At 39.4% G+C, this 16,716-nt stretch overlaps 1 protein-coding gene across 1 annotated transcript in view; it reads right to left on the minus strand.

The window, feature by feature from the left end:
- Positions 1-260: 260 nt before the first annotated feature.
- The window catches only part of LOC140940859 (unconventional myosin-XV-like), a 54,520-nt gene continuing 38,064 nt past the window's right edge, over positions 261-16,716 (minus strand). The window contains exons 36-60 of the mRNA XM_073389829.1: positions 16,135-16,194; positions 15,478-15,553; positions 14,563-14,675; positions 13,836-13,945; positions 12,848-12,938; positions 12,691-12,741; positions 11,977-12,159; positions 10,522-10,727; positions 9,979-10,058; positions 9,806-9,876; positions 9,291-9,363; positions 8,642-8,718; positions 8,442-8,524; positions 7,584-7,714; positions 6,994-7,088; positions 6,677-6,751; positions 6,130-6,226; positions 5,534-5,694; positions 4,819-4,884; positions 4,364-4,437; positions 3,744-3,877; positions 3,342-3,391; positions 2,615-2,698; positions 2,365-2,499; positions 261-2,042 (exon numbers count right to left, since the gene is read on the minus strand). Coding sequence (XP_073245930.1) covers positions 1,926-2,042; positions 2,365-2,499; positions 2,615-2,698; positions 3,342-3,391; positions 3,744-3,877; positions 4,364-4,437; positions 4,819-4,884; positions 5,534-5,694; positions 6,130-6,226; positions 6,677-6,751; positions 6,994-7,088; positions 7,584-7,714; positions 8,442-8,524; positions 8,642-8,718; positions 9,291-9,363; positions 9,806-9,876; positions 9,979-10,058; positions 10,522-10,727; positions 11,977-12,159; positions 12,691-12,741; positions 12,848-12,938; positions 13,836-13,945; positions 14,563-14,675; positions 15,478-15,553; positions 16,135-16,194 — 2,493 coding nt within the window. The 3' untranslated portion in view covers positions 261-1,925. The remainder of the gene's footprint in view (positions 2,043-2,364; positions 2,500-2,614; positions 2,699-3,341; positions 3,392-3,743; positions 3,878-4,363; positions 4,438-4,818; positions 4,885-5,533; positions 5,695-6,129; positions 6,227-6,676; positions 6,752-6,993; positions 7,089-7,583; positions 7,715-8,441; positions 8,525-8,641; positions 8,719-9,290; positions 9,364-9,805; positions 9,877-9,978; positions 10,059-10,521; positions 10,728-11,976; positions 12,160-12,690; positions 12,742-12,847; positions 12,939-13,835; positions 13,946-14,562; positions 14,676-15,477; positions 15,554-16,134; positions 16,195-16,716) is intronic.

Consider the following 16,716-nt stretch of genomic DNA (forward strand, 5'->3'; position numbering starts at 1 on the left):
AAAAAGGGTGGAAATCAACGAAAAATATTGCTTTTAACCATACTGCCCCCTTAAGGGGCAATTTTTACCCCGTATAGTGGTATAGTATAGGCGAAATTAATCTATTTGCGGAGGAATATCACTAACTTGCGGTGAAACTCATTAAAAGGCGAGTTGTAGCTTAATTCTTCGACAAATGACATTCTGGGTAGTGGGAATCATACCTCCCCCCCTCGCTTCAATTCGACCCTTTTATGTTAAAGTCATGAACGACAACGCTGTATATAAGTTTCCTTTATTGTCTACGTACGAAATATGATGTTCTTGTGCGGATACAAACCGTAAACAAATTCAAAAGTTCAGTTTCAAGTTATAGCATTTCCATCACACAAAACCTACTGCTTTCTTATTGCGTCTATGTGCAGTAATTTCTGCATATATTCTACACTGTCATATTAAACTTGCACACTACAAAACTGCCTTTAAACTACATTTGGCAAGTGCTCGTGTCTCGTATTATTACTACAAATTGCTGCGTGTCGACATCTTAATAATTAAAAATAATTTACTCTTGCGAGAGAAAATTTCTACAAACTACAATTCGTCAAATTGTTGAGCAGTACCCTCTGGGTTATACAATACATTATTTCATATTCTTTATCAAAAATACCAATTTTACCCATTCAGTCAATGTCATTCTTTTAACCATTAACGGAAGATTTAGTAAGCAACATAAGCTTCTTTAAATGTCATTTTCCTACGCGAAATACACCTTTTACACTAAATGAAGATACAGATTCTCATCTTGCATTCAGATTCATCATTTGAATCGAAATCTGAAGAGAAACGGTCATTTCTTTTTCCATTAATTTCTTTTTAATGTGAAATCTTATTAATTTGCGGTTGAAAGGATTAACGTCGAACAAAAGATATTCCTACACGTTTTATTCATATATGAACTTATGACGTTAATGTACTCCACCACAAATTCATGAGATTCCACAGAAAAAAGGAAAACAATAAAGCAAAAATAAAAACGAGAGTAGGGCTTTGGGACGATTAGTGCCATTAGCAAATGTTCTATGAACATCGTTTGCTTCTCAAATTACTTTACAAAATATATACCAATTTATCAAAATTTTTGCATGGCATCCCCCAAGTGAGGACAAAACTATCACTGACGATATATTTTCGAACTTCTGCGAGTTTAAATTAAATGAGGACAAACTAAGTTAACTACTCTTAACGTATTACCCAGGATAACAGAAGACGGACATTATACCTCAGGAACCCCTTAAGCTGAAAACGACTTGCTGGGCAAAAAAAGATTTTACAAAACATCTATTTGAACTAAAGCGTCGTTAAGACAAACAGAAAAGTAACGTTACCTTTCATTCTTCATGGGACAATGCAAAAACAACAAAAAACAATAATACGTGGTCAAGCACAAAAAAACACCTAACAATATGCTTATCAATGAACAAATTAAGAATAATACCTTGAGGCTTCAATTCAAGGCATAAAACGTTGGTGTTTATAGCATTATATTTCGACAAATGACTATCTGGACGACCTTACAGTTATCTGCGAAGTCCTCTTTCTATCATGTATTTCAATACAAATTTATATACTATTCATATCTGATAATAAATGGGTAGCACGAATTTCTAGCAATGTTCTTTGTACAGTTATTCTATGTATATTAAATTTCCTATAGAAACTGGCTTCACTTTATGATGCACGTAGAAAGAAGACCTCTGTCTGTTCTAGTGGACATCACCTGGATCATAAAAACACAAATGTCTAACGACCAGTTACAAAAATAAACGAGCCGTACTCAGATTCTTGACACCATAATAGTGCGAGATTTGTGACAGTCTGTTTTTTTGCAGTCACATGACCAGCTGAGACAGTGAAGACCATAAAGGCACACTACTTAAAGGTGTTTACATTCGCTGGGCCTCCTGGTTGTTTCGCAACACGCCTGCAAGTCCTTGGCCCTCTTGTTTGGCAGACGAGTACATGGCAACGTACTTGTAAATGAGGTTCGATATTTCTTTGGCCTGGAAGAGAGTTTTTAACCAGAATGTGTGAGCGTACATTACGAGAACAGTTAATTACTTTCATATGTAAACATAATGCTAGCCGCGTAGTACTCGTGTGAAGTGAAACGAGGTGTGGAATGGATTTGCTGTGAATTCTGGGAAAGGAGAAACTCTACAGTGAAGATGTACTCGTGATAATAACTTTTTGCGGTCGCGTAGCACTATACAGGTTTATCTTCACCGTCGTGACTGCAACAGCTAAATTCTGACAACCTGCTTAAATGATTAGCTTTATAAGAGAAAAGGCGGATTGAAAGCAGTCTTCTCATAAAATACCAACCTGTGAAGTTTCCATTCGAGATACTTTCTGCATCATCACATTCCCAATTTTCAGATCTAAGAACTGTCTCTTCTTGTCCGAGATTAACAGGCGTGTAGAAATTATACTAACAAACGGTTCGCTCAGTAGCGTTTGCTGGAAGAAAACATGACGAGTAGGTTAAATACATGCACACTGCTGTTACGTAAAGTATCGCTTAGAGCATTCTGTTCATCAAGAGAGTATTTAAGCAAAGTCTTTTATTACGCACCACAGTTCCATGACTCAAAAAGTGAACTCCAGTTTTGTTGACTGCTAAAACACAGTCTCCGCCAACAGCTGGGTTACTGCATTTCTAAAACAAACAAAAAAACAAATCAATACGCAATCAAACAAGTAACGTGAATGCTCAGTCAGGTAGATAAGCTTTTACGTAGTTTGAGTAACAGTAGCCTATATATCTTAATGATATCCTGTTCTGAGTTGTAAATGTCTTCGCAGGTGATTGAGTTTTAAGTATTCTCGTATTAAGCTGTTCACACTTCATGAGAATATCTTACAGATAGAAAGAAAACTGCGAGGTTTTGACAAGCGTAGCCGAAAAAATGAACTCAGGACTACCGAGTAACAAATCCAATCCAGCTAGCAGGTGAACACCGGGCCTCGAACCCACCACCTTAGTAACTCGGTCATGCTGCTTCCCACACATGTGGTGGTTGAGATTCATAAAGGGAACGGCTTATTCTCTCTCTCCATTTAAAAACGAGATTGAGCAACCTAACAAAAACATGCTCAAGAACTGTACAATACATTTAGACTACAAGCAGTCTTCTCTCTCTTAGTCCTTCGCGCGAAACACGCGGCCATCCTCGCTTCTCGCGTCGTCGTCGCTCGCGCGTGATTGCACTCCCCTCACCAAATCTGAAGGAAAAGCGAGACTGCTCGCAATCTACAACTCATTTCCGAATGACATGTTAGTGACCTAATCCAAGACTCACCTTTACTTCAAAAAAGGTTGACCCAAAGTAAGGCCACTTGGTTACAGTTTCTGCAAGACAGAGTAAAAAGATCAGCAATCAAGAGAGCAGTATAGGAACGGCACATTGATGTTATGAGGACAACACATTATTTTAAGTGACACCGTCCACCAGAGTTACACCTTTCACTTTCTCTTCTCTCCTTTTGTTTCACCTTTCTTCTACTTTTTTAGCCTGCGAAGACTGTATGACTGAATCGCGCTCATTTGGGTATGGTTTGAAAGGCTCTCTTCACCTACACAGAGTAGGTGTCAATCCTAAACCTTTAACAATGATGACAATACAAGAAGAACCGGGAAAGTGGTCGTACACGGATGTTTACGGGTGCATCAATTAATGGGACCGATTGTGCAAAGTTCTTACCAAGAAACTTTCGGCGTGCCTGATGGGGGGAGAATGAAACACAGCTGCGATAGTGATCTTGTACGAGTATCATCCACTGTTGAGCTCGTAACTTGTCATTCATTCCTCTTGGAATTAGATGCTCCACTTCAGAACTAAATAGCAAAGCAGAACCTAAATCAGTTCGGTGACTACAGATCGCACCTAATACAACCGGCGCGATGTTGAGAGGGTGGTATGATAAACCCCAATAGCAACATACAAATTCTCCAGACTTATCTCATACATTTCTTTAAAGAACCAGTTGAGAGAATTTGGTAAAAGATCAAATAATTTTTTCCTAAAGTGATCATTGTATTAATTCTCCTTTACTCTTGATTACGTTCTGATATTGTTACAAGAAAATGGATCTTTGAGGAGGCCTAACCTCTCATAAGCTCCTATAGTTTCTGTTAGGTCTCCTCGCAATTTCATTTTTTCTCTCTTTTCCTTTCCTTTTTGTCAAATAAAATAAAACAAAAACTACCGTAAGGGTTCAAAGGATGACGTTTTGACGTTTTGGCCTTTTTTAGAGGGCGCATTGGAATTTCATTGTTAAGTCACGGGGATATCGTTCTATAAATAGACGAACTGGGACATACAGATTTGCTGGGAGAACTGCCTCATCACGAGCTCGGTATTGAAGGGCACCAAGTTCTGCAATCTGATTCTGAAACTGAAATAAAATAAAAGCATTTGTCAAGACCAGGCAAACTGAAGGAAAAAAGGAAGAGTGGAATGGACATAACCAAATTAGATATGTGTAATACATCGAAGACGAACGGCAAGAAGAGGGAACCCCTGCCTAGCACCCAGACGGCTCCCTCTCTGGACGAAAAATTTGCGCGCAAAAGAAGGCGGGAAGGAGAAGCCGGGCGAGACGGCGCTTCGCCCCACTTTTTTTCCTTCCCATGGTTCATTGCGCCTCGACACGAGTCTACCGCGTTTCGCGCTCGCCTCTATGCAAATACGAAGCGACGGAACAGGGGGAGGCAGAGGAAACCCTTTATTTCAAATGAAAATAACTAAAACAGAAATGCTCTTCAGCTTGGTTTACCTGAGGATCGTTAAATGATCGAGCATGAGTTGCCAGTAAATATCCCGCCATGTAATCCGGCAGCACCTGTATACAGATAATACACCCACTTGTAAAAATAGGAAACATGAGGGTAGAGCTTAAATAACAACTCTTAGAAGTATTTAGCGTAATTAGAGACCACAATAGAGCGTAAACGCGGAGCACGCTGGCCAGAAATCGAGGGGAAAATAAGTTAAGGATCCGTGATGTGCAGTGACGACCGGGAAAACGAGGCTGATGAAGCACTTATTTAAAAGGGTTCAAAAACCTTGATTTATTATTTATTTATCGTTAGAGCAACCGAAAAAGAGCACATTACAGGGGGTTTTATAACTTACCACAATTTATAGCTTTTTGTCGAGACATGCACCTGTAACCCCATATTCAGAGTTATTTAGAAAAACCTTCAAATCAGTGAATGACTGGTTTCAGTGAAATTTGCTGAAATTCGGTGATGCGGAAATTTACTTCTTCCACGATGGCGAAATGATATGACAACTGCGGGACTAAGTTAACGTTTCATTTGGACTTTTATCGTTACATTTCCATTCAAATATGTATTCTGGAGCAAATTGGAACCGCCGTAATGTTCATCTGCATTTCCTCTGTATATGTACTATAGATAATTGGTGCTCAGATTTGGGGCGAATAGAGAGTGGTCTGCCTGTAATAAAACCAGTTTGACGGGATTTACCTGAAAGTAGACGACGTTGACCAGCAATTCGTTGTCAAGCCTCAGGCCCTGCAGCCACAAGACGCGGCGGAAACACAAACTGAACTTGATTCCCTGTCTCTCCATGGAGCTCACTACGTCCATAATGTAATCCGTCGTCTGGATGGCAACCATTACATTTTCTATTCAGAAAAAGAGAGAAAAATGGCAGTCAATCCCTGTTAAGTTGAGCCTCCATTCATACAAGGGAAGGGAAAACGTGACAACCTAGAAAAACGAAAGCGCGTTCGAGTTCATGGGGACCTTGAAGGGAAAACTAAACAAAAACACGCGCAAGAAAACCGTATTTTAAAGATGAGACTACTTCGAAAATAAACCTATCTTATTCAGGCTCATTTTAAGCAGGCTTCAAATTTTTCTTTAGTTTGAAAATATAGGCCTTCAGTATTTTCCTTCGTCACAGAACCGTTAACACAATTTGAAACAAAGAAAACAAAGGGTACAAACTGGTTTGTAAATTTTCAAACCAAAGACAACTTTGAATTGCAACACCAGCTTAGTGATTCCAGTGTTTTTCATTCCGTTTTGGTCTGCTTTCGACCTTTGGTTTAACTTACGTGCTTCGATGTAGGTGAACAAGCCGTATTCTTTGTAATGGCTTTCAGACGTCAGATCCATGTCGCCACAAATCTCCTTAATAATATCATAACCAGTCTGAAAAAAAAGATTGAATTGCTCCTTTCACTATCAGAGTTTGAATTATAGTATGGCTCTAAACTTTTAGCTGCAAAACAGAATGTGGACAGTCGAACTTTCATGTGCGACCACTTCTCAATGGTATTTTTTGATGTGCTTTCCAGTCTGTCAGATCAGCTAGCCTCTCTATTCCAGAGATTATACTATACTGAGATGCCTCGCTAAAAAAAGAACTTAGCAATATTGTAAATTATCGACCAATATCAATAAGCGTAAAGCGACACGAGCGTAATAGCATGACCTCCACAGAGAAGCTGTAGAATTCCTAACGGCCCCTGTGAATCCCCTGTGAAGCTATTGGACCGCCCCCGTTAATACCAAAGTAATGACCGCTGGCCAGCATTCTCTCGAGTTAACTATACCTAAATTTTATTTAGCCACAAAACAAGCGTGAATGAAGTTACTTACTGAGCTGGTCTGAACCTTCAACATTCGACTACATCCAGGGAGAAGGAAAACTTGCCGTTTCGTTTGGCGCCCTTGCTGTAAGAAGAAACATAATAAAACTTCAATTTAAAAAAAAAAAAAAAAAAAAAAAGAAACATGAACACTTGTTTAAAAACCTTTTTCTTTCTTCTTTTTTCTTGTAAAAAATTCGAAATTCGCATTACAGTGTAATTGCTTAAACTAAAAACGTCCTGTCTCAATGGAAATAGAGCACAATAAAGTTGTACAAATTGGACAGGTTTGCTGTGACTTAACAAGTTGAAGGTTGTGTTACGCACCACAAGCTGGCTGAGTTCGTCTTTAGTTGGTGGAGTTTTTCTTCCCCCATACTTGAAAGTCTTCATCAAATTCATCTCACATGCTGCCGCAGCACCTTAAATGTAAAAAAAATTGCACCTTAAAACAAGACACCATTATTTCATTGTATCATTAGTTTTCACCCTTCCTTTGGCTAGTGAAATCATGCGGACCTTTTAGGACTTTCTTTGCAAACAACCACAATTTTGTAGACTGCTAGACGAACCTAGTTAACTGGGCAATGCTGCTGCCCTTGACTTAACAAAGTGCTGGTGGTCCCTCGAGTTCTCGCCGACCAAAACCCTAATTCTCCTGTCATGTGGCTCTGACTTCCTTAGAGAAATAGTGGGAAGACACTTGTTAAAATGTCAATTGAACTCAATTGAGAGTGATCATGCCCTTATTTCTGGTCACTTCAACCCTTTCTGACTAAGAATAATTATTTCAAAGATAAATGTGATACTTGGGCTTTAAACTGACCACACCTTGAGTGCCGAGCTTAATAGTTTCAAGGCAGTCATTCACGTCAAGTTGAGTGACAACTGCGTAATTCAAGAGGGGTAACACTTACCATGGAACTCTCTCTTAGGGTCTCCAGCAGTGGTCTGTAAGAACTTAACCAGGTAGGGTTCAAATCTTTCGGTGCACTTGATGTAAGCGGTGATGATGATCAGAAGCCGCCAGCCACGACTTCCACTGTCACTATAATGATATGCAACACGAATTCACAGTTAACGGAGACACGATTTCACATAATTTAGCCAATAACTTGCCACCAAATAGGGTGATACCGAGAGAAAATAACGAGCAAGAAGGGGAATCCTAGGGCATTAGCCGGGATATGTGAATTTCAATAAACTTTTTTTAGAGGTTGTAATTTAACTGAAGTCTAATTCCTAGGAACGTCTGCACATTTTAATCGATTGTTTGAAATGTCATCAAGGCTACGCGCGACTGCCTCAAAGCAAACCATGTAGAATATTGCAATGGGGACACACCAAGTGAACATAACGTTCCATTATTCTCTTGACAAATCTTAATAAAAGTTTGCGGACCTCTCCGGAAACCAACTACCGATTAATTTTAAGCGTATAATAGGTCTAAAAATAACTTTGGTGTAATTCACATATCCCAAGGGCTAGACTGTGGGTTTCTCTCTCTATCCAATTTTCTCTCTTGGTGATACACAGAAAACCCATTAAAGCAGTGAAGGAACTTTTAAATATCACAGCAAGCACAAAAGAAGGCACGGCACGGATAGACAAAAAAGAGGTCAATTGATACGGATTGCAGTTTTGGCTTGTTGAAAACCATTCAACTCTTGTTGACAGAAATCTGCAATATGCTGAGACCATGCAAAGGCAAAAAGTCACAACATGACTTTGACGAGCCTCATTAAAACATAACGATAAATAACTGGAAAACTTACGGTTTTGCACTTTTATTACTGGTCACTTGCTTAACCAGTTGACAATAAACCTCGTCGCTCAGATCAGGAATTTCACGGCACATCTATAAACCAAAAAGATTGATGAAAAAGAAAAGATAAATTAGAAGTCCTTTAGAAAAGGATAGAGGAATTAAAAGAATGCAGATAAGCTAAAAACAAGAAAACAGCATTAAGGTTACCTTCAACAAAGTGAACACTATATCAGTATCTTTCTGTTGTTTGGACAAAGGCAAGTCACCCATGAACTTCATGATCACTGAAAATAGAAGGAGAACTGGTTTATAAGTCCGTTAACCTGGACATCGTGACAAGTCACGCGTGTGCGTAAAAAAGAAGCCAGGGGTCAATTTCATAAAACTTTAACAAGTGCAACATACAAGTCTAGCCATTGTTTTAGAGTCTGAAACAATAGCTGCACTTGTAAATTGCACTTGTAATAGTTTTATTAAATTGACGGCAGATGCGCCGTCTTCCCGCTCCCTCACGCACGCAGAGGTGTGAAATGTTGTCCGAAGCGCGAATAACAATGCACTACTACCATCTCAAGGTGCACACTTTCCAATGTTACCGCGCGCTAAGAAACGTTTGGCAGGAAACAGTTTTAACATGTCTTGTGACCTCGAAGTAATGCTGGGCGCTTTTAGAAGAAGTAACCGACGATGATTGCCTTTCATATCCGATATTCAACATACTAAAACCAGAATGTAGCTTAAAGTTTCACTGGGAACAAATATTCTATTCCCTCTCTTCGACGAGGTGCACTTGAATTTCCACACTTCTTGAAAGCCCCAAGCACTCACTATATATATCTACAGGCATATAACTTACGTTGAAACGTTTCAACAGAATATTTGTTCAACTGAGGGGGTTCAAACATCAAAAGTGAAGCTTGGAGAGGGATCTGGAAAAGAATAATAAACAAAATGTCAGCGATTTGCCCTTTGCTGTGTTTCAGCAGAGTTAGTGAGTGACGGAATAAATTAGTGCGACGTTCCTTTTGTGTAACAAGTTTTGAATGATAAGAATGCGCCGTCAGCCCACAAAGGACTCTCACTAGACTACGAGTAGTCCCCCACTTTTCCTCAGGGATAGGCGACACGCGGCGTGTCGCCTATTCTCGCGTGGGGTGATTTTCAAGCGCGTTCGCGTTTCGCTCGCTCTACTGTCCCTAAGGAAAAATGGGGGACTACTCGTAGTCTAGAGTCTCACGGACTTCCTTACCATTCCACTTTATTAAATTTGGTTTCAGCGACCTCATACTCACAAGAGTCACAAACAATATTCGAGACAACACATGCCACAAATGCATGACTTAACGATAATGACAATGATAATAAACTCACTCTGCTAAACTTGACTAGTTCGGCTAATCCGCTCCATGTCCATCCAGCAGACTTCTCCCTTTTTTGCGTTGCTGTTTGGGCGAATAAAAGAAACAGAGATAAATTAACAGTCAAAAGAAACACTGTTAAGTAGCATTCTTCATGAGCAATAATGAGATCTTTTAGGTACGTACATTTGGCTGAACGGCCCAAAGTTCCTTTGACTTTCACAGTACCACGGATAGTACCATCCTCGCCTCTCACAACAGCTTCTCTGCGTAAAAAATATTTACAAACCAGCATTTAACTTAACATCCTTTGGAACATAAATTCAGTATTACAGATTTCAATCAACGAGATGAAGCAAACTAAAGCCGACGGAATCCACAACTGCCGTGAATTAGCGCACTGGAGGATTCATTTCTTAACATGACAAATGTAGGTCGCACTGTCCACACGTACCCGGATATTTTTGAAACGGAGATTTTTTCTCTCCGTTTCAGCCGTCCGTCCACACGTAAATGGCGTTTCGGGCACCAAAAACGCAAGTTTTCGAAAACGGTCCCCAGAGTGGAGTTTTTTGACAACGGCGGCTTATCGTTTTTATTAGCGCCGCCGTTTTCGAATCGCAAGGTCCCTTAAAAATCCCCAATAACATGGGTAGGAGAGACTAAGTCAAGAAAACGTTACAAGTTTTATTTAAAAGAAACGTGACAGAGTAGTGAAATAGTATTTACCTTCCAAATCTAAAGAATTTCATGGCAAACTCCATCATAGAGTGATTACCGGAAGCATCGTCCGATTTGTCGGATCTATTAGACTTGATACTTCCTGTGCGACTGCGCGACTCGCCTGGAAACGGTGTATTGGGATCAAGGTTATGCAGACTTCCTACGGAAGCAGCTTTCTTCATCAGGGTGCTGGGTCGTACAGCTTGCGGATCCTAAAGTAATATAGAGAGAAACAGTTCACTTGGCAAACTTGAGATCAGTGCTTATGATGCCACCTAAGAGTTTGAAGGGTCTGTGTCACAAAAATGTTTATGTTTAAGCTCTATTCTGTGCTGGAGTCGTTCCTTGGCTACTTCTGACCCATTCACAGAATACTCCTGGTTAGAGTTATGAAGAAGATATGAAACAAATTTCATTAAGTTTCATTAGGGAGCAGTAACCACAATGCCTTTTTGGTGATTTTGTTGGCAAAGCTTTCAAACTTGAAAAAGTTGAAGTTTCAATCCATTTCCATCTTTGTCATCCGTAACAACAGACGACAAGACACAATTTCTATGCCTAGATATAGTCTTAAATAACACAACTTTACCATTATTTTTGGAATTAAAATGATGCGAAGACGCGTTTTAGCTTTTTAAAAATAATGTAAATGGCATGACAAGGCCCCTTTAAATTCACAAGGAGAAACGTGTTACCAGAGTTTGGCTTTAAGTTATCCACTATAAATCTTTAACAGCTATATTTTAGGTTTTCAAGTTTTGAAGTCAACAGTGTGTAAATAGCACTATGAACCTCACTGCACAGTGCGTTCTTTCTTAAATTCAAACCACTTGATCAACGCAAAGGCGTTTAATTCAATGACTTGCATGCGCTCATGAAAACCCATGGCCGTTGTAAAGAATACTGTAATGCATATTTGTTGGCTATTTGTGCGACATTTGGTCGACTTTAATTCTTTAGTCGCAAACGTGATACCAACATGGTTTTAGATCTTTGACTCGGTGGACAAACATATAACCCTGTAATTAAAATGTTGAAAAAATGTTCTCCGGCTAAATATGTTAAAAAATACAAGCTTTCAACGATGTGAACGAGAGAAAACACTCCGCTAACCAGTTGAAGACACGTTGAAGACCGCAGTTCTGGTGGTCGAAAGCTTGAATTTTTAACATTTTTAACCAGAGAACGTTTTTAAACATTTTGAAATGATCAACCCGCTATCTTTTCAACACTGTAATAATCCAATATTAAAATACAAATTCTCCTTTCTTTTCCTCAACGTTTGTCATAAAAGTAGTGAGAAGAACATGATAAAATATGGTAAAAATATCTTGGGAGATCATATATCATATATTTGATTCTCATGAACCTTCTGATTGACTACGTATTAAAATTACAAGGAGAAACTTGGTTTTAATCACTATTGGGGCTAAAAGGGATAAAAAAAATAACGCATTCTACCTCTTGAATGTGAGTAACATAGTCATCAGGAAAATATCCGCCATGGTTGTTAAAGATCCCGTATACCCAGCCTTCCTTTAGATCGTCCTTGCGAACAATCTTGATGACGTCACCTTTCTTGAAGTTAAGCAGTGAAGGGTCGGGTGACACATGATCGTACAAAGCTCGAACGTACTTCACTTCCTATAGTAAACAGATTGAGTTCGGTGGTGAGCGGAGTGGTTTTAAGGATTTCACTCTACGTATGAGTAATAAGTTCTTCACACTTCACAATTTTCTAAATGACTGGACTTAATACCTGTTCTGTTCTTTGCTGTGTTTCGGTTTACCTTAGGGTTTTTTGGTCATCTGACCTCTTCATTCGTAAACTGTTTAAACTTGGACGCCATCTTGGTTCGTACGGAACGCTGCCATGATAATTTTGCATTTGCCATGTGAAATTATAAATTAACGCTGAATTTCGCTTCAGGTTAGGAGTAATATGCCTTCCATGATTATCGCCACAGTAATTTAAAAGCGTCCTTTTTTGAGTTTGTCAATAATTCCAGCTCTTCAATCGAGAATAATATTGTATTCTGGACGTTTTTTCCTTAATAAGTATACTTAACACGAAGCTAACGCGCCTATGTTTGAACGTGGAAATCTGCAAAGAAATCAGTGTCAAGAATGCAGAATGATAAATAAAAAAATAAAGAAAGAACAATGTTAAATTACCTCTTCTAAATGTCGCAAGTACGTATCAATAATCTGCTTGATCTCTGCAGCCTGAAAAAGTGGCTTTCAATTAGCAGACAACACAAGGGACCACCTTTAACAACGGACGGATAACAGAAAAACTGACTGTCAATAGAAACTATTTTGTCAAACTAACCCTGTCAGCTTGAAGAACAACTTTAACATCCCTTGTTAATGTGAAAGTCACTTTGTCTTTTACAGCCTTTAACTTTACCAGCTCCATGTACCTACAATTAATGATACACGAAGTGAATGAAATATCCATCAAGAAAACAGCCGAGAGTGATCAGATTTACACAATTGTCAAATTAAGTATGTTTCCAATGAAACAAACTTTTCACAGCATAAAATTTCAAAGAAAAATAGAATTTGCTAGTTAAAAGTACTTAATTTACAAGAAAAACGCCACCAGAACTTTAAGCAAAAATCACTAGGAATTTGGAGTGACCTATAACGAATTCGCCAAATCCGGTACTACTTGCTAGAATGAGATCATGATGACTACAGCACAAAGCATTGTTAGCAGTGTTTTACATTAAGTCTAATAACTAATCAAAACGAGCCACGCAGGCCAGACCAACCGTAATAACGGAGTGGTCGGATTTTACGTATGACAGAAGTTTCCAAGAAAACATCACAGCTACTTTAGTAAAGGTCGTGACGTCATCGGTAGATACGGTCAATGCTTAGGACAGATTCCCCTATTGTACACGCTTATCCGAGTCACACGAAAGTCAAGCCGATTATACCAGGTTATGAAGACTCCAAGTACTGGTCCGGCTGCGGAGACTCCTGCTCTAGAGACGCGCTTTACCAACTCAACTAATATCGCCGCGTTTTGTTGTATAACTGGCTTATGTTACCGAGAGTACTTTCCAAGAGTATTGAGTAACGACCGCAGCCAGTTTACTATACTAGCCTGCGTACGAGTTTGCTGAGAAAGTTGGAACGAAACCGAAAAAATAGAAGGAAGGGGGAGAGATTTTCTTTTCTACCCCTTCCCATTCCCCATTTTTTTCGTTCCAAATTCCTCAATGAATTCGCACTTAAAAGCTTGCCACACAGTCTTCTGGTTCACAGATTTTCTTCCTTTATAAGTAGTAGCGCACACGTTAAGCTCTTACGGTATCTCTCTTAAGATTTCCAGTTCGTCTGTTATCTTGTCTCTTTTCACCAATTTCACACCATGTTCAGAAACAGCAAGGTAATGAACGTCTGGGATGTCATTCTGACCCTGAGTTAATAGCGGAAGAAAAAAGCATGTACCGTAAATCCTCTTTTAAGCCCCCCGGGGGGGCTTAATTTATTTCAAACACATTTGAGAGGGGGGGGGGGGGTAATAGAGACAGGGGGCTTACTTGAGAGGGGGAGCTATATTTAATTTAGCAAAGACGATGGTATCAGTTCTCCAGAAAAAACTAGAACACAAAGTGGAAAAGCTCAAGTACAAGAAGTTGGAGGTCATGCAGCCGAGGATCAAAAACAAATCCATACTTCCAGTTGGTGAATAAACAATCCCGGATCAGTGCACACGAAGTTTTATAGTCGTGATTGATTAATACAGTCTATCATTTATTAGTGAAGAATAATAAGGGGAGGGCTTGTTAACCTTCTTCCCCTGAAAGAAAGGGGGGAGGGGGCTTAATAGAGAATTTACGGTATTTCAAAAGGTTTTTCGTGCGGTTTTTTTTAAGGTTCCTACTCAAAGACTGAGAACGGATTTGTAACATTCTTCAACGATTTCACACTCCAACTTCTGATTAATTTTCTATTGATTGAGCAGCATAAAAACCACCTTATTGGGTGACATTGTAAGGGACTCCAGAAATAACTTGAGCTGCGATAGCTTACCTTAACAACGAAAAATCTACTGAAGTAGAGCGGGAGCTGCCTAGCCGCTTCAATCACCATAGTTTCCACTGGCGAGCTGGAATGAGATCTCTCAGGGGTAATACCATATTTCTCTGCATAAAAAAGCCAACAACATTACATATTAATTCTGGCTTCAATCACACGAGACATTGAATGTGACTAGTTTACTGCTGATGCGTCAGTCAATTATCTGAGGCGGATCTATCCTAATTTCAACTCTATTGTTTATGCAAAACACTATTATATGTTCTACGCTAGAAGATGTTAACCTCCAGATACGAAAAACCACTGGAACAACGCTTTAGATGTGGAAACGTATTAACCATCTTAGGCGGTGACACGAACCCCGAATGAAGGGAATAGAAACATCCATATGTCATAAAATTGTTAAAAACTTGACAAAAGATCGAATAAAAAATAATCACCTTAGAACCCGTTTACAGGGGTCCAGACAAATGTTTTGGCGGACGAATAGATAATTTTACAGCTGTGAACTTAGTATCCTAGTCTTTGAGTGAATGTCAGGCTGAGGTTGACCTTGTTTTGATACAAACCTCTTTCCTTTTCTTATGGAAATTATGCTTATCCACCAACACGCTTTTTCAGCCTGCCGTCAGAATATATATTTGAGTAATTTGTTCTCTTTCATGTCATTCCAATCACCAAAAAACTAAAATCAACTACAAGATGTTATTAGTTAGCAAACGTTTATTGTGTTCTTGACTTTCTGTTCGTTTTGCGAGAAATTGTCAAAATATATCTCTTTCTGTGCGCTTTACTTTTTGATGTGTTTGTGCATGGTTTACAGATCATAATTTTTACATTCTTCAAAACCGCATTTCGATGATACATTTGTACTTCATTTTAATGATAAGAAAAGCAGAATAAACTTACGTAATAATAACTGCATTCTTCCACAATCATCTTTAGACATTTTACAACAGCAATGGGAATAAGCATCTCGAACGATCTGAAGGAAAAAATACGCATTTAACGACAGTTAGGAAAAGACCACAACGTGAATACACCCACTCGCTTATAAACGCTCAAGTATTAAGATTTTCAATACAATGAATGAACCTAACGTATCCTTCATGCCTTCGGAGGAAAATCTGCCATCAGTCCAATTTCATTTTACGCCTCAAGCATCCCTAGCGCCTCTTTCGTGCTCTCCACGCGTGCTTCATATCTCGATAAACGCAGGCTAACACAAAAACTAGTTATTGAAGGCTCTATTTCTGCCGCTCTCTAGACTCTGGTGTATGTCCCCTCGCCCCTTCTCCGCACCCACTTTTTGGGGAGGACGGTGGGCTCCTTTCCTGAACAGCGGATAGATATCCTGGCGACTCAGGATTAAAGGGATTATAACGAACGGCACTTCGATTCGAACCAAAAATGAAAACAAACAGGTGGTCAAGAAACCACTCGATTTTTACCGTAAATTAACATATGGTAGAATATAACTTCGCAATTCAGAGGCCTTAGCCAGGTCAAAGGTTAAACCCTGTATTTTTTTCAATAAGGAAGCTCCCTTCCAAAAGCAAAACTAACCTGTAGGAAAATGAGGCGCTGAACCAGATTGTTGCTGACTTTCTCATCTGCCATAAAAACCTAAAACAATATAGAATATTCACCTTTATTCAATTCAATGTTCCCTTTTAGTGTTGCCAAATGTAGCCTGCGAACAAGCTCTCCTGAGGTTCCCGGGGGTACGCCGCCAGAGCGCCCGGGGAGAGATTGCCAGCAGGCTATGCCAAATATAAAGGCCGAGAGAGGAAAGGGTCATTCTACAAAAGAATGCCAACAGATAAGGTTCCAAAGGTAAGTCTGTCTGTCTGCGCCCATACTTTTTAATTCAGAATTTGGGGGGCAAATTAGCCCGCGCCGACAAGTCGCATTTTATGTGTATTTCTTGAGGGCAAAATAAAAATGATATCTTAAGGACGCTATGAACCTGCGTGCGCACGATTTTGAAACATGTTCCTGCAGTATAACAGCTGAGCCAATTGGCGGCGACGACGACTATCAGACGGTCACAATATTGCATCTCAAACTCTTTCATTAAACTTATGTAAACAACAGCTGAATCAGAGGTATAAAAACTATATTCACAATATAAAAGGGCACTCTAAA

Source organism: Porites lutea, chromosome 6, assembly GCF_958299795.1.
Source record: "Porites lutea chromosome 6, jaPorLute2.1, whole genome shotgun sequence".
Classification (NCBI taxonomy): domain Eukaryota; kingdom Metazoa; phylum Cnidaria; class Anthozoa; order Scleractinia; family Poritidae; genus Porites; species Porites lutea.